The sequence below is a fragment of the Berghia stephanieae genome, chromosome 13 (genome assembly GCF_034508935.2).
Source record: "Berghia stephanieae isolate SIO BIC M18660-M18661 chromosome 13, UCSD_Bste_1.3, whole genome shotgun sequence".
NCBI lineage: Eukaryota > Metazoa > Mollusca > Gastropoda > Nudibranchia > Aeolidiidae > Berghia > Berghia stephanieae.
In genome coordinates, this window is record NC_088372.1 from 15462671 (window position 1) to 15477670 (window position 15000).

The 15000-nt window shown below is 37.2% G+C and overlaps 1 protein-coding gene across 1 annotated transcript in view; it reads right to left on the reverse strand.

Moving 5' to 3' along the window:
- Positions 1–667: 667 nt before the first annotated feature.
- Positions 668–15000, reverse strand: part of LOC144959211 (uncharacterized) — a 45163-nt gene continuing 30830 nt past the window's right edge. Inside the window, exons 11-12 of the mRNA XM_078891752.1 lie at positions 2142–3252; positions 668–1934 (exon numbers count right to left, since the gene is read on the reverse strand). Of these exons, the coding sequence (XP_078747878.1) occupies positions 1890–1934; positions 2142–3252 (1156 nt within the window). The 3' untranslated portion in view covers positions 668–1889. The remainder of the gene's footprint in view (positions 1935–2141; positions 3253–15000) is intronic.

Consider the following 15000-nt stretch of genomic DNA (forward strand, 5'->3'; position numbering starts at 1 on the left):
ATTATTATTATTATTATTATCATCATCATTATTGTTATTATTAATATCATATTGTTATTATTAATATCATTATTGTTATTATTAATATCATTATTGTTATATTAATATCATTATTGTTATTATCAATATCATTATTGTTATTATTAATACCATTATTCTTATTATTATATCATTATTGTTATTATTAATATCATTATTGTTATTATTAATATCATTATTGTTATTATTATATAACTATTGTTATGATTAATATCATTATTGCTATCATTATTATCATTATTGTTATTATTTATATCATTATTCTTATCATTAACATTACTTTGCATGCAGAACAAACCAACAACACTTCTGCCGTACTCTGGAAAAACCCATATTTTAAAATTTGGCCAGAAAACTCGTAAGTCAAATATTGATCGATATAAATGACCCTCATCTTGGCAAAAAAAACTCTCAAACCTGGGACTTCGCAAGGTCAATTTTTTTTTTCGGACAGAGACAACGCTGTTTACAGTCAGGTACTCATTTTACACCTGAAAACCGCGAGAGAATGAATGTGAGTAAAGAGCCGAAAGCGTGTATCATACCAATAGACCTCATAGCCGCACAATCTCTTCAATCAGAAATTCAGGATCAACTGTGAAAGAAAATTCATTACGACAAAGCTCAATCGTTGTTCTTCATTGTGGATTGCTTTATTTTTGAAAAGTTTCGACTTCACGTCTTTAGTCTCTTGCCATAATAATACAACGAAACAGCCTGAACAAATCTTTCGACGTAAAAAAAAATAAGTAGCGTCATGTAAATTTAGCTGCTTGAAGCTCAAAGAAATAAATAACAGAGTGGAATTGAATGTAATCTTCAATTCAATATACGAAAATAGATCAACAAAATAGGATGAATGAAACACTACAGACGAATGAGATAATGTTCTTTAACAACTCCACTACCACATTATCTCATCCGTCGGTTTTGTTGATAAAGGGGAAACCCGAAACGTCAATTTTCTCTGTTTTCGTATATTAAATTGAGGCTCACATTCACTTTCACACTGTTTTTGAAGATAAGTAGCGCACAATGACGTAGAATAATTTTCTAAACGTTCTTAAGGTAGGTCGCCCCAAATCCGTATACGCCCCAAATCCATACGCTTCAGAGTGTGTCACAATCTTTTCCTGTATTTTCATAACTCTCTTTTTCTGGGCGAATTGATTTTTTTCTTAATAATCAGAAGATCTTGAACTTCACATAAAAATCGGCATCCGTACCAGTCATTATGCACTGTAATTGGAAATGAGGTCATGAATGAAGCTGACCGATCGTGTAGGAATGTGGCTCCTTTTCCAAGTTGAAACCAAGTAGTCTAACACGATTTTTCACTCAATATTTGAATTTGCACCACTATAATAAATCGATTCTGTAAAAGTATGTTTCTCTATCATTAGTGTATAATTTTGATTTTAATGATAAGCAGAGAAGTTAAATTTGTCATTTGCATAAATATTTTGTCAGTAAAATAAATATAAAAAGTTTTTCAGCGTATTTTTTTCTCTCTCATACAGATTTGGGGCATGCTACAGTACAACCATGCTCCCAAACCGCACATGCCTCGCCCCAAATCCGAACTGTTTTCCAAGTATCCAAAATGTCATATTCAATTCTAAATGTCAGCATTTATAAAAAATGTACATAGTACCGTTTAAAGGCGATGGGTCACATTTGAAATGACACAGTTTAATTTCATTTACATTCATCGAATGGGGCAGCGTGGCTTTGCTTCGTACCCGAAAAGTACCGAGTTCGAATAGCCGCTGCGCTGTGTGGCCTTGAACAAGTCATCTCGCCCAAGCTTAATTTGCGGCGCTGCACTGCGGCTGACGCCTGGGTTGTTGTTATTCCAGTCTTCGCTTGGAACAGACCCTAGAGACAAATTTCCCCTATGGAATGAATAAAGAGTTGTTTTTTTAAAAAATTATTTTGATTTTTTTCTACAACAAACACACATTAATTTAAACGTTTTCTTGAATTTTGAGCTCATTGTGTAGTATATGATGAAATTATGACAGCTATTTGAAAGTTCTAAGAATCGAAGCACTGGATGCAAAAATAATTGAACATAACTTGTACCTGGTAATGATACTTACTCGTAAAGCCGAATGTATGGTTCTTGGAAAATAGCAAATCATAAAGATTAGAGAAATCACCATCATCATTCTGGTTAATTTGGATTCTTTTTTAATTTTGATCTTGTCTTTTTCTGAATTTGAAATATTTTCGTTCGTTTTCGAAGACAACATAGTTGTAGTTTTTGATTTTCGGAATTTTTTCGAACCGTTGATTTTTAAAATGGTGATAATGTTGAACAGTACCAGGAGAATGACACATGTTGGCGCTAAGATGATTCTATTTAAGTGGTTTAATTCCAACCAAAAATTTGGAAGAAAAATATTTTTTTCTTCGTTAACTTCTGAATATAAATATAACTGTGAATTGTTATTCTTTGACCATGCCAATTTATCATGAGACATGTCGCTCAATTGTAAAAAAAAAACCGTTAAAAAAATAGCAATTGAAACCAAGAGTGATCGTTTAGGTGTGAAAATCCTCTTCACATGAAACGGAAAAGACACGCTCATCATTCTCTCAAAAGCTAAGAAAGCCGTTGCCCATGATACAAATTGGGATAGCATTGGGACTGGTACTTCTATCAATGAATATAGGTTTTCCAAACCCATAAAATAGACAGAAGTAAAAGAATATATTAAGCTAATTACCACCCTCAAGTAGTAATTTAGTATCGATATCGCACAGACACAAAAATCTGCCATGGCAAGACTTTGAAAAATGGGAGTGCAGCTGTCCGCCATTATTCCTTGTCGGTAAAAAACCATTATGTTAATGATATTTGTAACAAAACCAAAACTGGCAACTATTGCAGCTCCATATATTATTAAACTATAATTCAATATAGTGAGAATATCATATTCAGTATCTGTGGGAAATATGTATAAATAGAAGAGATCGAAATTATTTCCACCATTTTTGTTGTTGATGTCGGGTGTACTAGCTTCGTTGTCTTCGGCATTGTCATAATAAGAATTGTTACTATCATTGCCGTGGAGAAAATTCGATGGAATCAAATTCAATGAGAGTTCGTTGCTATTATAAGCATGAAACGCCATTTTTCTTACTATTGTTGTAAACTTGTTTTCCTGAACGCAAGTCACAGTTGGGAACTTTTCAGATTTGCATTTCCTGAAGATAAAAAAATTAAAATATATATTAAAACTAGTGTTAAAGGCTAATCCCGTCTTTGTTTCTTTGCTATCCTTTTTTTCTATAAAAAGAAACTTTTCTGGGTTAAAACTGATCAAAAACAGGAATATTTTTTTTAAATGACTATGCATCTTACAGTTTATGTGATGGAAAGCTGAAAATGAATGTATTACATGACACAGACCATACGGAAAGAGAAGTACTCATACAGCAAGTTAATTCACAATACTTTTTAATTTTTTATTTTTTTTTGGGTATTTTATGTTTGTTTGTTTTTGTTTTTTTTGTTTTTTTGTCTGTTTATTCCTTATTTGTTTTTGTTTTTGTTTTTTTAGTTTGTTAGTGTTGTTTGGTTTATTTTTATTTTTCTTCCTCTTTTCTTGCAGATTTTGTAACTTCTCGCGTCGGGAGGATCAACACTTCTGTCCAGATTTACAATTAGACGCTGCACACAAAATATCACATCTCATCACACAGACCTTTAAAGAAATATGCTTCAGTTGGCCCTAGACTTCAAGGATTGTCTACTTTGTGTGTGCAACTCAGTATTCTAATTCATTGAAGTGGTAAAACCAGCCCCAATAGCTTTGTACGTTCTTGAGTTGTTTACTAACATGAACGCATAGAGATACAGGGTCTGGGTTAAAGTGTTTCTTCCATTGCGTCTATGATATTGTTGAGGATACTCCTTTTTTAACCTTGGTCGATTAATCGAAATGTTTGAATGTGTAAGAACTGTAAAGCTGGAGTTTGTCGCAGTTTTCTATAATATGTGTAAAACGTTCAGATCAACTATTTGTTTCTATTTATTTTGATAGGAGTCGACAGACGGATCAGAAAAAAGTCTCGACTGCACCAAGACCGTAACCTTTGTTAATGATACGAGTGTTCTAACGACTTAGCAATCAAATTCCAATTTTTAAAAAGTCAAAGGGTAAAAACACATATGGATTTATTTGAACAGATATTATTTCAATATCATATATACATATTTTTGTTTCGACAAGGTTTTACAAAGAATATCTTTTCTTAAGTCTCATCAACATCGACAATCTATCACATGTATCTTATATGCACAGTTATTCCAGCCAAAGGGGATCGTCTCTATCTTAAACTGTTCAAGATCAAGTCTGCTAACGTCATCTCCTTCGTGGATCTCCTACCTTGTCGTTGGTGGGGGAGCTTGAGGCATATCGGGGGCAAAAGGAGTAATTCCAGTTGACCGTCACGAAACCATCCCGGATGTCAGGCCCATAGCGTGCTCCACACAGCTATGTTCTTCAATGATTTTATACCCAGGAAACAGATTCTCCAATGGCGAAGCGGTCGGTCGCCTAACCGCGTTCGTGTTGTTGGCACGGTCGAGAAATAAGCGAACGTTCAAATGCATATTTAGTGGGGAAAATGCGATATCGGGGTTAGCGACCAGACGCATATATTGTCCATCAATATCGAGAGCCAGAGTATGGCAAAAAATGAGCTTTTGTCAAAGCTAATGGCCATCCATAGTGTCGATATTCTACTATTACAGAATACCCATCTTTATGCAGGTGCGCAATCTTTTTGATTCCAGATTCCAGGCTATATGATGGTCCAGCGAGAGGTCCTCAAAGGAGGTGTTAGCTTTCACGCTAAAGAGCCTTCGAAGGTAAGGGTCATAGAGAGCGCATGAATTGTCTTAAGAAATTGATACGAGCATGTTTTTCAGCTGGTGTCAGCAAAATATGGGGAACCCATTTTGAGAACATTTTTCTCTTTTCGAGGATTTCGGTGAGAATCCGGTAAACAGACGTCATTGTCATGAACAATTCTTTAGCAATCTCAAAGCATGATTTTCGCTTGTCTTCAGCCAGGGATTGCTCAACAACTGACATTCCTGCATCACCACAAGCATTGACAGGCTTCCCAGACCTGCTGTCGTCTTCCTTATTATCCATTCGACCGAATCCACTTTCTCGGGGTTTGTATGGATGGTTTATTGTCTCCAGGGGTAGTTACTAGGTCCTTATGTATGCCTTGTGTAGACAACATTATTATTCGAACTTAATACCTTGAGATAGATCCCCTCATTTCCTGGGCATTTATTATGTCGGCTATCATGAATAAACTATCAACAGTAAAAAGAAAATAAGTTTCTATTTATTCAACAATGGTAATTAAAATTGTGCACATCACCTACAGAAAGGTTAGTGCAGAGTTGTGACAAATGTTATCCCGCACCAATCCGTTTTTAAGTTATGATGGAGGGAAACTGTGACGGGCGATTTTCACTCGCTCGCGCGTCTGCTTAAAAATCCTTCAATTGTTTAGTAGACAACAATTCTTGCAAATGGAATTTAACACCTTGAATAAAAACACTTAAAACATGGACAATTTCTTCTACAATTACGCCAATGCCAATATAAGACTGTTCTAAATTTCGCTTAAGGGATATTATAAGCATGGAATAGTCAAGATATCGGAAAAAGGCCCATTGTTAACAGATTGCTATATCTCGCACTCCGTTATCTGCCAAGAACTTATCTATTCTACACCCACCTGCTCAATTGCCTGCAATTGTCTGCATATCTCCTGCTAATTATCCTTTCTCCAAACAAGACTCCAGGTGTGTTTATGCCCTAAGGTCCGCGTTTCTATCAAACCTTCCTATTCTAGCTTCCCGCTACGTTTGGCTTCTACCCAGTTGTCAAGCAAAATAATTGAACCTCATTGGCCATCTACAAAATACCGTTCTCTCTTATTGGCTATTCCAATATTTGTTCGCCATGACCATTTTGATAAAGTTCATTACTCTTACAAATGACACACACACACACACACACACACACACACACACACACACTAAAACATCGACGGAAAAACGAACCAGTTCTCAAATTTTAAACTTGAAAAAAAGTTTTAACCATGTCTGAAGGTAATTTATTATTGGTTAACTTATTCAAAGTGGAATGAGATATTACGGTGTATTAAATCTGTGTATTAAATGATGTCTGTAATCTACCGCCAATCCCCTACCACACATCATAATCATAAATTAAAAAATATAAGGGACATAACCCTGTTAACTTATCATCATGTAAGAGTAAGATAGTTCAACTGGCAGTTGATGTTTGACATACAAAGGTAATAATTTTGATTATTACCATTATCACGGAGTTACTGCTTCTCATTACCTTTGGTCGGCAAATAAAAGCTATTATGATGTGTCGTTCAAAGATGAAACGGTTGCTAAAGATAAACTAGAATTGGGTCTAAGACCTTTTTGTTTAAACTCTTAATTGATGGTCCCTCCCTCCTGGTCGGTTGCTGTCCGTAGCAGTCCCTGGCACTAGAGCATTCCCTCGCATCTGAACATTCCCTGTCAGCCCAGAACATTCCCTGGCACCAGAACAAGCCCTGGAACCCAGAACCAACCCTTGAATTTGCTGGTACAGTTCCGTCCCAAGAAGGAAACCAAACAAGCAAGCCGGCTGGATTAAAGATAAGCCAAATGGGCTTATACCATTCTCAAATCAAAACCCAGAGACACATAACATTAAAGAAATGAATAAATGAATAATTAGATAAATAAATGATAAATTAGATCAACTCAAGTGAAGCCATTCTTCCTGTGATTGAATGAATACAGGAGTAATAATTTAACTTGTGTAATATACATAATCCATAATCTTCATTCTATCTTTCTTTTATTATCTCTCCTTGCCTGTGACATCTAATTAAACTTTTGTATAGAATTGTTATTAAGTGTATTGGGTGTTACTATTGTCTTGACACACTTGTATTATTACAGTCAGTTATAAAGAACAATAAGGCTATTCTTAAATACTCCTAAATTAAACGGGAGCCGTTTGTGGTGAAGGCGGAGTGGCGCATCTGATAGCGATAGCCATAGGGCGCATACTAGGTTCGAACCACTGAACTTATCGTTGGACTCGAACCCCACTTTGAAGCACAAAACCCCGCCATAGAAACTGATTTGTGGAATGGACCTCTTAGGTATCATGTAAGAAATCCATTTATCCCTCCCTTTGGAAAACCCTACCATTTCTTAGTAAAAATGTAATCGTTGAATAATGCTTCGAACCCGTTGAATAAAACATTTATTCAACGATTGCAGAATACTTTCACTTGTTTTATTGCCTAACATACAGGTTGAAAAGACATCTTATTGGCCATCGAAAATAATCTTTTGGTGAGTATGAATAGAAATCCGACGTTTTTCTTTTCTTTTGGGGTCAAAGTGTCATTCAAGCCGACGTAGAAAAATACAAATATACAAATCGGAATTACTAAAGCTATGCATTTGAAACCATTCCCCCCCCCCCCCGCCCCCTCCCACCCTCAAGTCCACACACACACACACACACACACACACACACACAAACAAACGATATATATATATATATATATATATATATATATATATATATATAGAAATATAGAAGAGAGACAGAGAGAGAGAGAGAGAGAGAGAGAGAGAGAGAGAGAGAGAGAGAGAGAGAGAGAGAGAGAAAGAGAGAGAGAGAATAAAAGTATTGCCCTAGTAAATATTAACCATTCGCATTATGAATTATCGTCACCTTGATTTGACGGAACACAGCATTCTTTTCTAAGTGGGAGTAAAAAGTATCAAATTAATCTCACCCACACATGACTTGAACGCATTTACAAACTTTAATAAATAAATACCTTCAATTTCATTGTGCCTTCATTGATTTACATCGCTAATAATCATTCTGAAAACAAGAAAAGTGCACACAAAAAAAAACAAAAAAACAACAACAACAACAACAACAACAACAACAACAAAAGCCGACATGAAATTATGTCTCGACATCCAATGTTCCAGTGCCAGATTAATTGAGGAAAATATATCAAGCAAATTACTGGAAAAGTCGGAATTGTCGAGGTAACTGCCAACATTTTAGAAGCATAACATTTTCTAGTAAATGCCCGTTGAAGTGGATAACAATCTTGAATATCTTATCCCATTTCCATGGTTAGTGTCTAGTCAGGACTTTTTTTTGTTTGTTTAATAGGCATTGTAAAAAATTGGCATTAAAAGAACCAAATTGGCATCCGTGACCGACCGACGTTTCGTCTGAATGCTGTTATAATCCAGCACTATAGTGTATCTGTGACGAACGATTTTCTTTCACTGCGTGATTTCTTTATCATTCGTCAGCGTCTCATTCAAAACCACTTCAAATTTAGTGGACAATATATATGTGCCATGGGAAAGGAACACCTCGAGATAAAACACTCAAAACGTGGAAAGACTTTACTCCAATAAAGCTCTAAATTTTGCTAGCTGGATTTGGTCATTATGTAGGAAACCTTCCCATTGTATAACGGGACGCTAGATACCACTCACTTCCCGCTTAAGGCTTATTCACCTGTTCAATTGCCTGCCCATTGTATGCATATTTCCTGCTAATTACCTTTTCCAAACAAGACTCCAACGTGCATATGCCCTGAGGTTCTCGTCTCGTTCAGAGTAGCTAAAATTGCACTTAACGTTATCCCTTCCCGCTATAGTTTTTAACCAAAAGCATTTGAATGTCATTGGCTACCTAAATAGGAACACTCTTTCTGATTGGTTATCCCCATCATTCCATGGCGTCGCCTTACTTTACAAAACCAAATTCATCTCTGAATTTAATCACACACACGCTAAGAATCCCAAGAAAGAAGAACTATCCCTCCAATTTCAAACTTGTAAAAGTTTAACTTCTCTCGGTTAAAGGTAAAATTAATTATTGGTTAACATTCAAAGTGGAACGAGATATTGCTGTGAATTCAATGCTTAATCTACCATTACTATTATAAGTTGTGTATATTTTAATTGTGCTCTATTCTATGGACATTCGTAAGTTGAAATACGTATGTACCAACTACATCTATATGTATATTATACTATAATTAACATTTTTTTATGATCTATGCTATTATTTCATTTATATTCAATATGTATATTGCTTGATGTCTGTACTCTACCGCCAATCCCCGGCCACACATCATAATAATCATAATTATAATTGATAAAAATAAATAAATTATATAATATAAGGACACATTCCTGCTAAATTCTCATCATGTAAGATCGTTCAAACTGTCACTTGATGTTTGATACAAATGCAATAACTAACCACTATCATGGAGTTACTGCTTCTCCTTGCCTTTGTCGGCAAATAAAAGCTATTATGATGTGTCGCTCAAGGACGTTCCGGTGGCGAAAGACAAACTAGATTGGCTCTAAGACCTTTTTGTTTAAATTCTTAATTGAAGGTCCTTGTCCTTGAAGCACCCAGTCCGTGCCCAATCACTGACTCCCAGTCTTTGCTTAGTTGTAAATCCCTGATGTCAGTCATCGCTGACACCAGAACCTTCCTGTCAGCCCATTACTACACCACAATGTTGTGAAGTCCAGAAAACCCTGGAAGCAGGAGCCAACCCTGGAACTAGCTGATACATTTGCCTCAATCAAGCAAGCCGGCTGTATAAGATAAGCCAAACGGGCTTATACCATTTTCAAATGTATTTTCCACGGACACAAATGATTCAAAATAAATAAATCAATCAATCATAAATAAATCAATAAATAAATCAATCAATAGATAAATAATAAATTAGATCCACTCAATTAGAGCCATTCTTCCTGATACAAACTAAACACTTATTTTCCCTATCTTTTCCTGTAACAATCTAATTAAACTTTATGTATAGAATTGTTATTATTGTATTGGGCGTTACTACTGTCTTGACTCACTTGTTATTAATATTAATACAATTAAGTTATAACGGACCCTAAGGCAATTCTTTATCACCCCTAGATTAAACCTGAGCCGTTTGTGGTGTAGGTTGAGTGGCGCAGCTGGTAAAGAGAGCCATAGCGCGCATACTAGTTCAACTCCAGACCATTGAGCTTATCGTTTGGACTCGAACCCACAAATAACACACAAACCCGCCACACAGTCCTAATATACTTATCTGCAGCTTATGACACGGATTGGACAGGCGGCCTGATGTTAAAGCTTCCAAAAATGATTCCTTTTAGTAAGACGCTTACACTGCTGTCTACCATGACTGGCAAAAGACAATTTCATGTCATATTGGGAGGAAACAAAAGCAAAACACGAAAAATTAAAAACGGGGTACCACAAGGTTCAGTTTTAACACCAACTTTCCCCAATGTTTATATCTCCGAAATGCCAAACTGTGAAGCACTCAAACTTAGATACCCTAACGACTGGGCCTTATCTTATCAATCGAAAAAATGGAAAGAGATTGAAGGAGTTCAAAGCAAAGACACCACCCGCCTGAAACAATACTTTGATCAGTGGTACCTAAAAATGAACATCACCAAATCAGTATCCACAGACTTCTACTTGAATAACCGAGAGTCAACAAAAGAATTGAAGGTCACAGTCGGTAACGCAATACTACCCCCAGACCCCATTCCTAAATACCTCTACATCACATTGGGCAGACAACTAAATTATCGAAAACACATTGAGCTGCAAATAAACTCGCAAAAAGCAACAGCCTGGTGAGAAAACTCGCAAGTACCACCTGGGGAGCCTCACTACAGGTTATGAGAAAATCTGCTTTGGCACTGTGCTACAGTGTGAGAGAATACTGTGCCCCTGTTTGGATGAGGAGCCCACATGTACACCACATTGACATCCGATTAAGAGCATCAATGAGAACAATAACAGAATGTCTCAAGTCAACTCTAACTCAGTGGCTCCCTACACTGAGCGGCATTGCACCACCAAGTCTTAGACGACAAGACGCTAATCAAGATTTTGGTGAAGCCACAGATAACACCCCAATAAGAATAATCATAAAGGGAGCACCTTCAACAACAAGGCTCAAATCGAGAAGACCTTTCCACCTAACACTAACAGCAAAGAGGGGAAGAAGGGTCAATATAAGGCCAAATGAAATAAAAAGAATCAATAACCGAATCAACTCAAATAATAACACGCTTAATATAGCGTTGTCAAACCTTATGAAATGTGGGTTATTTAACTCGAGATCAGTATGTAATAAAAAGACAACTCTGCTTTATGAACACAATTTGGAAAATGACTATGACATATTATTCATAACAGAGACATGGCTAAAAAAGGAAAGTTGTGACTACACCATAAATAAAATAAAACCTGCTGGGTACAATGGGATCAAGAAAAGCCGGAAAGGTCGACACGGTGGTGGGTTAATGATTATTCACAAGGAAAATACCTTACAAAAAATGAAAATAACAACTAAGCCAACGACCTTCGAAACCATCTAATGCCAACTAAAATATAAAAAACATGAAACTTAACTTTGCTCTTATTTATCGCCCAACACCATCTAACAAAAACAAAACAACGATAAGATAGTTTTTGACAGAAATTGAACAGTTATTTCACCGATCTGTCAACAAAAGACAATCTTTATATATTAGGGGATTTTAACATCCATGTGAATGACGAGTCAGATAACAATATTTTCTCAATATACTTGAGGCACAGAACTATGTCCAAATCATCACAGAACCAACACACGAAAAAGGAAACACGTTAGACCTCATAATTAAACACCGTGATGAAATATCAGACCATCAATTTGTTTTATTTGAATTGAATTTGGAAAAACCTAAACCCACAAAAAAGACAGTAACATATCCAAAATATAAGTCATTAGATATTGATAAATTTAAAAATGACCTAATTGCATCATGTCTTACCACCAAAGTTGAACGTGCCTACACAGCAGATGACAAAGTTTCTATTTTTAACAAAATTATGTTTGAACTTCTTGATCACCATGCTCCGTTGTCAACCAAAGTTACCACCATAAGACCTGACACATCATGGTTCACTGAGGAAAATCGGTTGTCAAAGCAGATGAGGCGAGAAGCGGAAGAAACATGGCGGAAAACAAGACTCACAATACATAGAGAGTTATATAAACAAGCACGAACTGCAGCTAACACTCTGATTATCGAAACCAAAAGACAATCTATTAGAGACAAGGTGAACGATAGTAGAGGCAACAGTATGAAGCTTTTTAATGTCCTGAACGGTTTGATGAAAGTTGATAGTAGGGGAAAAGTACTGCCATCTTACTCACACCAAAACAAATCAGAACTGGCGGAGCGCTTCAATGATTACTTCATTAATAACATTTCTACCATTCGGTCCAACATGGACAACACAGTCAACACCTCTGAATATGAAGATAGCATACCACCTATATCATGCTCACTGTCCAATTTCTGTTCTGCTTCAATAGAAGAGGTTAGTGAATTAATAAAGAAAGCCCCAAATAAACAGTGCAAGCTTGATGTACCAATGAGGCTTTTGAAAGAACGTGTAAAGGAAGTCGCACCTGCTATCACTTCGATTGCAAATAGGTCTATCGAGAATGCAGACATCCCAGCCTGCTTCAAGGAATCTTTAATTACTCCACTCTTGAAAAAGAAAAATATGTTTCAAAATTAATAGAGAGACTCATTGTCAAACGTATCAACAACTACATGCAACCTGCATAATGTTTTTCAATCCGCCTATAAGCAATCACACAGTACAGAAACAGCACTTTTGCGTGTCCACAATGATATTGTCGACCTACTTGACAAAAACGATAATGTAATACTACTGCTGCTGGACCAAAGTGCCGCGTTCGACACTGTGGATCATGCAATACTACTAGACCGAATGCAGAGGCTCTTTGGAATCGGAGACAAAGCTCTAGAATGGTTCTCATGCTATCTACTAGATCGGTCACAATGCGTCCTCATAAATGATTCCCTTTTACCACCTACAAAGCTGCAATTTGGCGTTCCACAGGGTTCAATGCTTGGTCCTTATATTTTCACAATGTACACAAAGCCCTAAAGCAACATCATCGCTACCCTCTGTCTCAGCCATCATCTCTACGCCGATGATGCCCAGCTATACACTCCCATTTCATCAAAAAAAATATCGCAGAAACAAAAGAGCGACTCGCAGCATGTCTAGATAACGTTAAAGCATGGATGACAAACAACAAGCTGAAATTCAACGAGGACAAAACTGAGTTGATTGTATTAAAAAAGACAGGAAAGGATCAAGTCATTGACCAACTGTCCTTCGGCGAATCTGTTATTAACAATTCCAATGTCGTTCGAAACCGGGGTTTCTTTTTTGACACTCACCTAGACATGCGCGCACACATAACAAAGTCAGTGATGCCAAAACTCCGGTTTCACCGGAAAAAACTCCGGTCTGGAGCAAAAAATTCCGGGCTCCGGGCAACTTCAGGCAAATTCCGGTGAGGTCCATTTGTTCCAAGGATCCCCCCCCCCCTTCCAACCACCACATCATCATCATCACCACTAGTATTACAACCATTATCACAACCACTACTACTGCAACCACCACCACATCATCATCACTACCAATCCTACTACAATCACCACCACCACCACCACCACATCATCATCAGTACCACGACTACTACTGCAACCACCACCACCACATCATCATTACTACCACTACCATAACTACCATCAACATTACAAGCACCACCATCACATCATCAGTACTACCACTACTATAACTACCATTACAACCACCTTCACATCATCATCACTACCACTACCACTACCATAACTACCATCAACATTACAACCACCACCACCACATCATCATCACTACCTCTACTACTACAACCACCACCACCATATCATCATCACTACCACTACTACTACATCCACGACACCACGACATTATCACTACCACTACTACTACACCACCACCACCACATCATCATCAATACCACCACTACTACAACCACCACCACCACATCATCATCACTGCAACTACCACTACCACATCATCATTACCACTACTACTACAACCATCACCACCACCACTACATCGTCATTACCACTACTACTACAACCACCACATCATCACTACCACTACTACTACATCCACGACACCACATTATCACTACCACTATTACTACACCACCACCACCACCACATCATCATCACTACCACCATTACTACAACCACCACCACCACATCATCATCACTGCAATTACCACCACCACATCATCATTACCACTACTACTACAACCATCACCACCACCACTACATCGTCATTACCACTACTACTACAACCACCACATCATCATTACCACTACTACTACAACCATCACCACCACATCATCACTACCACTACTACTACAACTACCACCACCACATCATCACTACCACTACTACTACAAGCACCTCCACCACATCATCATTACCACTACTACTACAACTACCACCACCACATCATTACTTCTACTACTACTACAACCACATCCACCACATCATTACCACTACTACTACAACCACCACCACCACATCATCACTACATCTACTACTACTTCAACCACCACCACTTCATCATCATTACCACAATTACTACAACTACTACCACCACCACATCATCACTACCACTACTACTGCAACCACCACCACATCATCACTACCACTACTACAGCAACCACCACCACCACATCATCATCACTGCAACTACCACTACTACTACAACCACCACATCATCACTACCACTACTACTTCAACCACCACCACATCATCATCATTACCACTACTACCACAACCACCATCACCACATCATCCACACTACCTCTAATTTTACTATAACCACCACCACATCATCATCATCATCATCACTA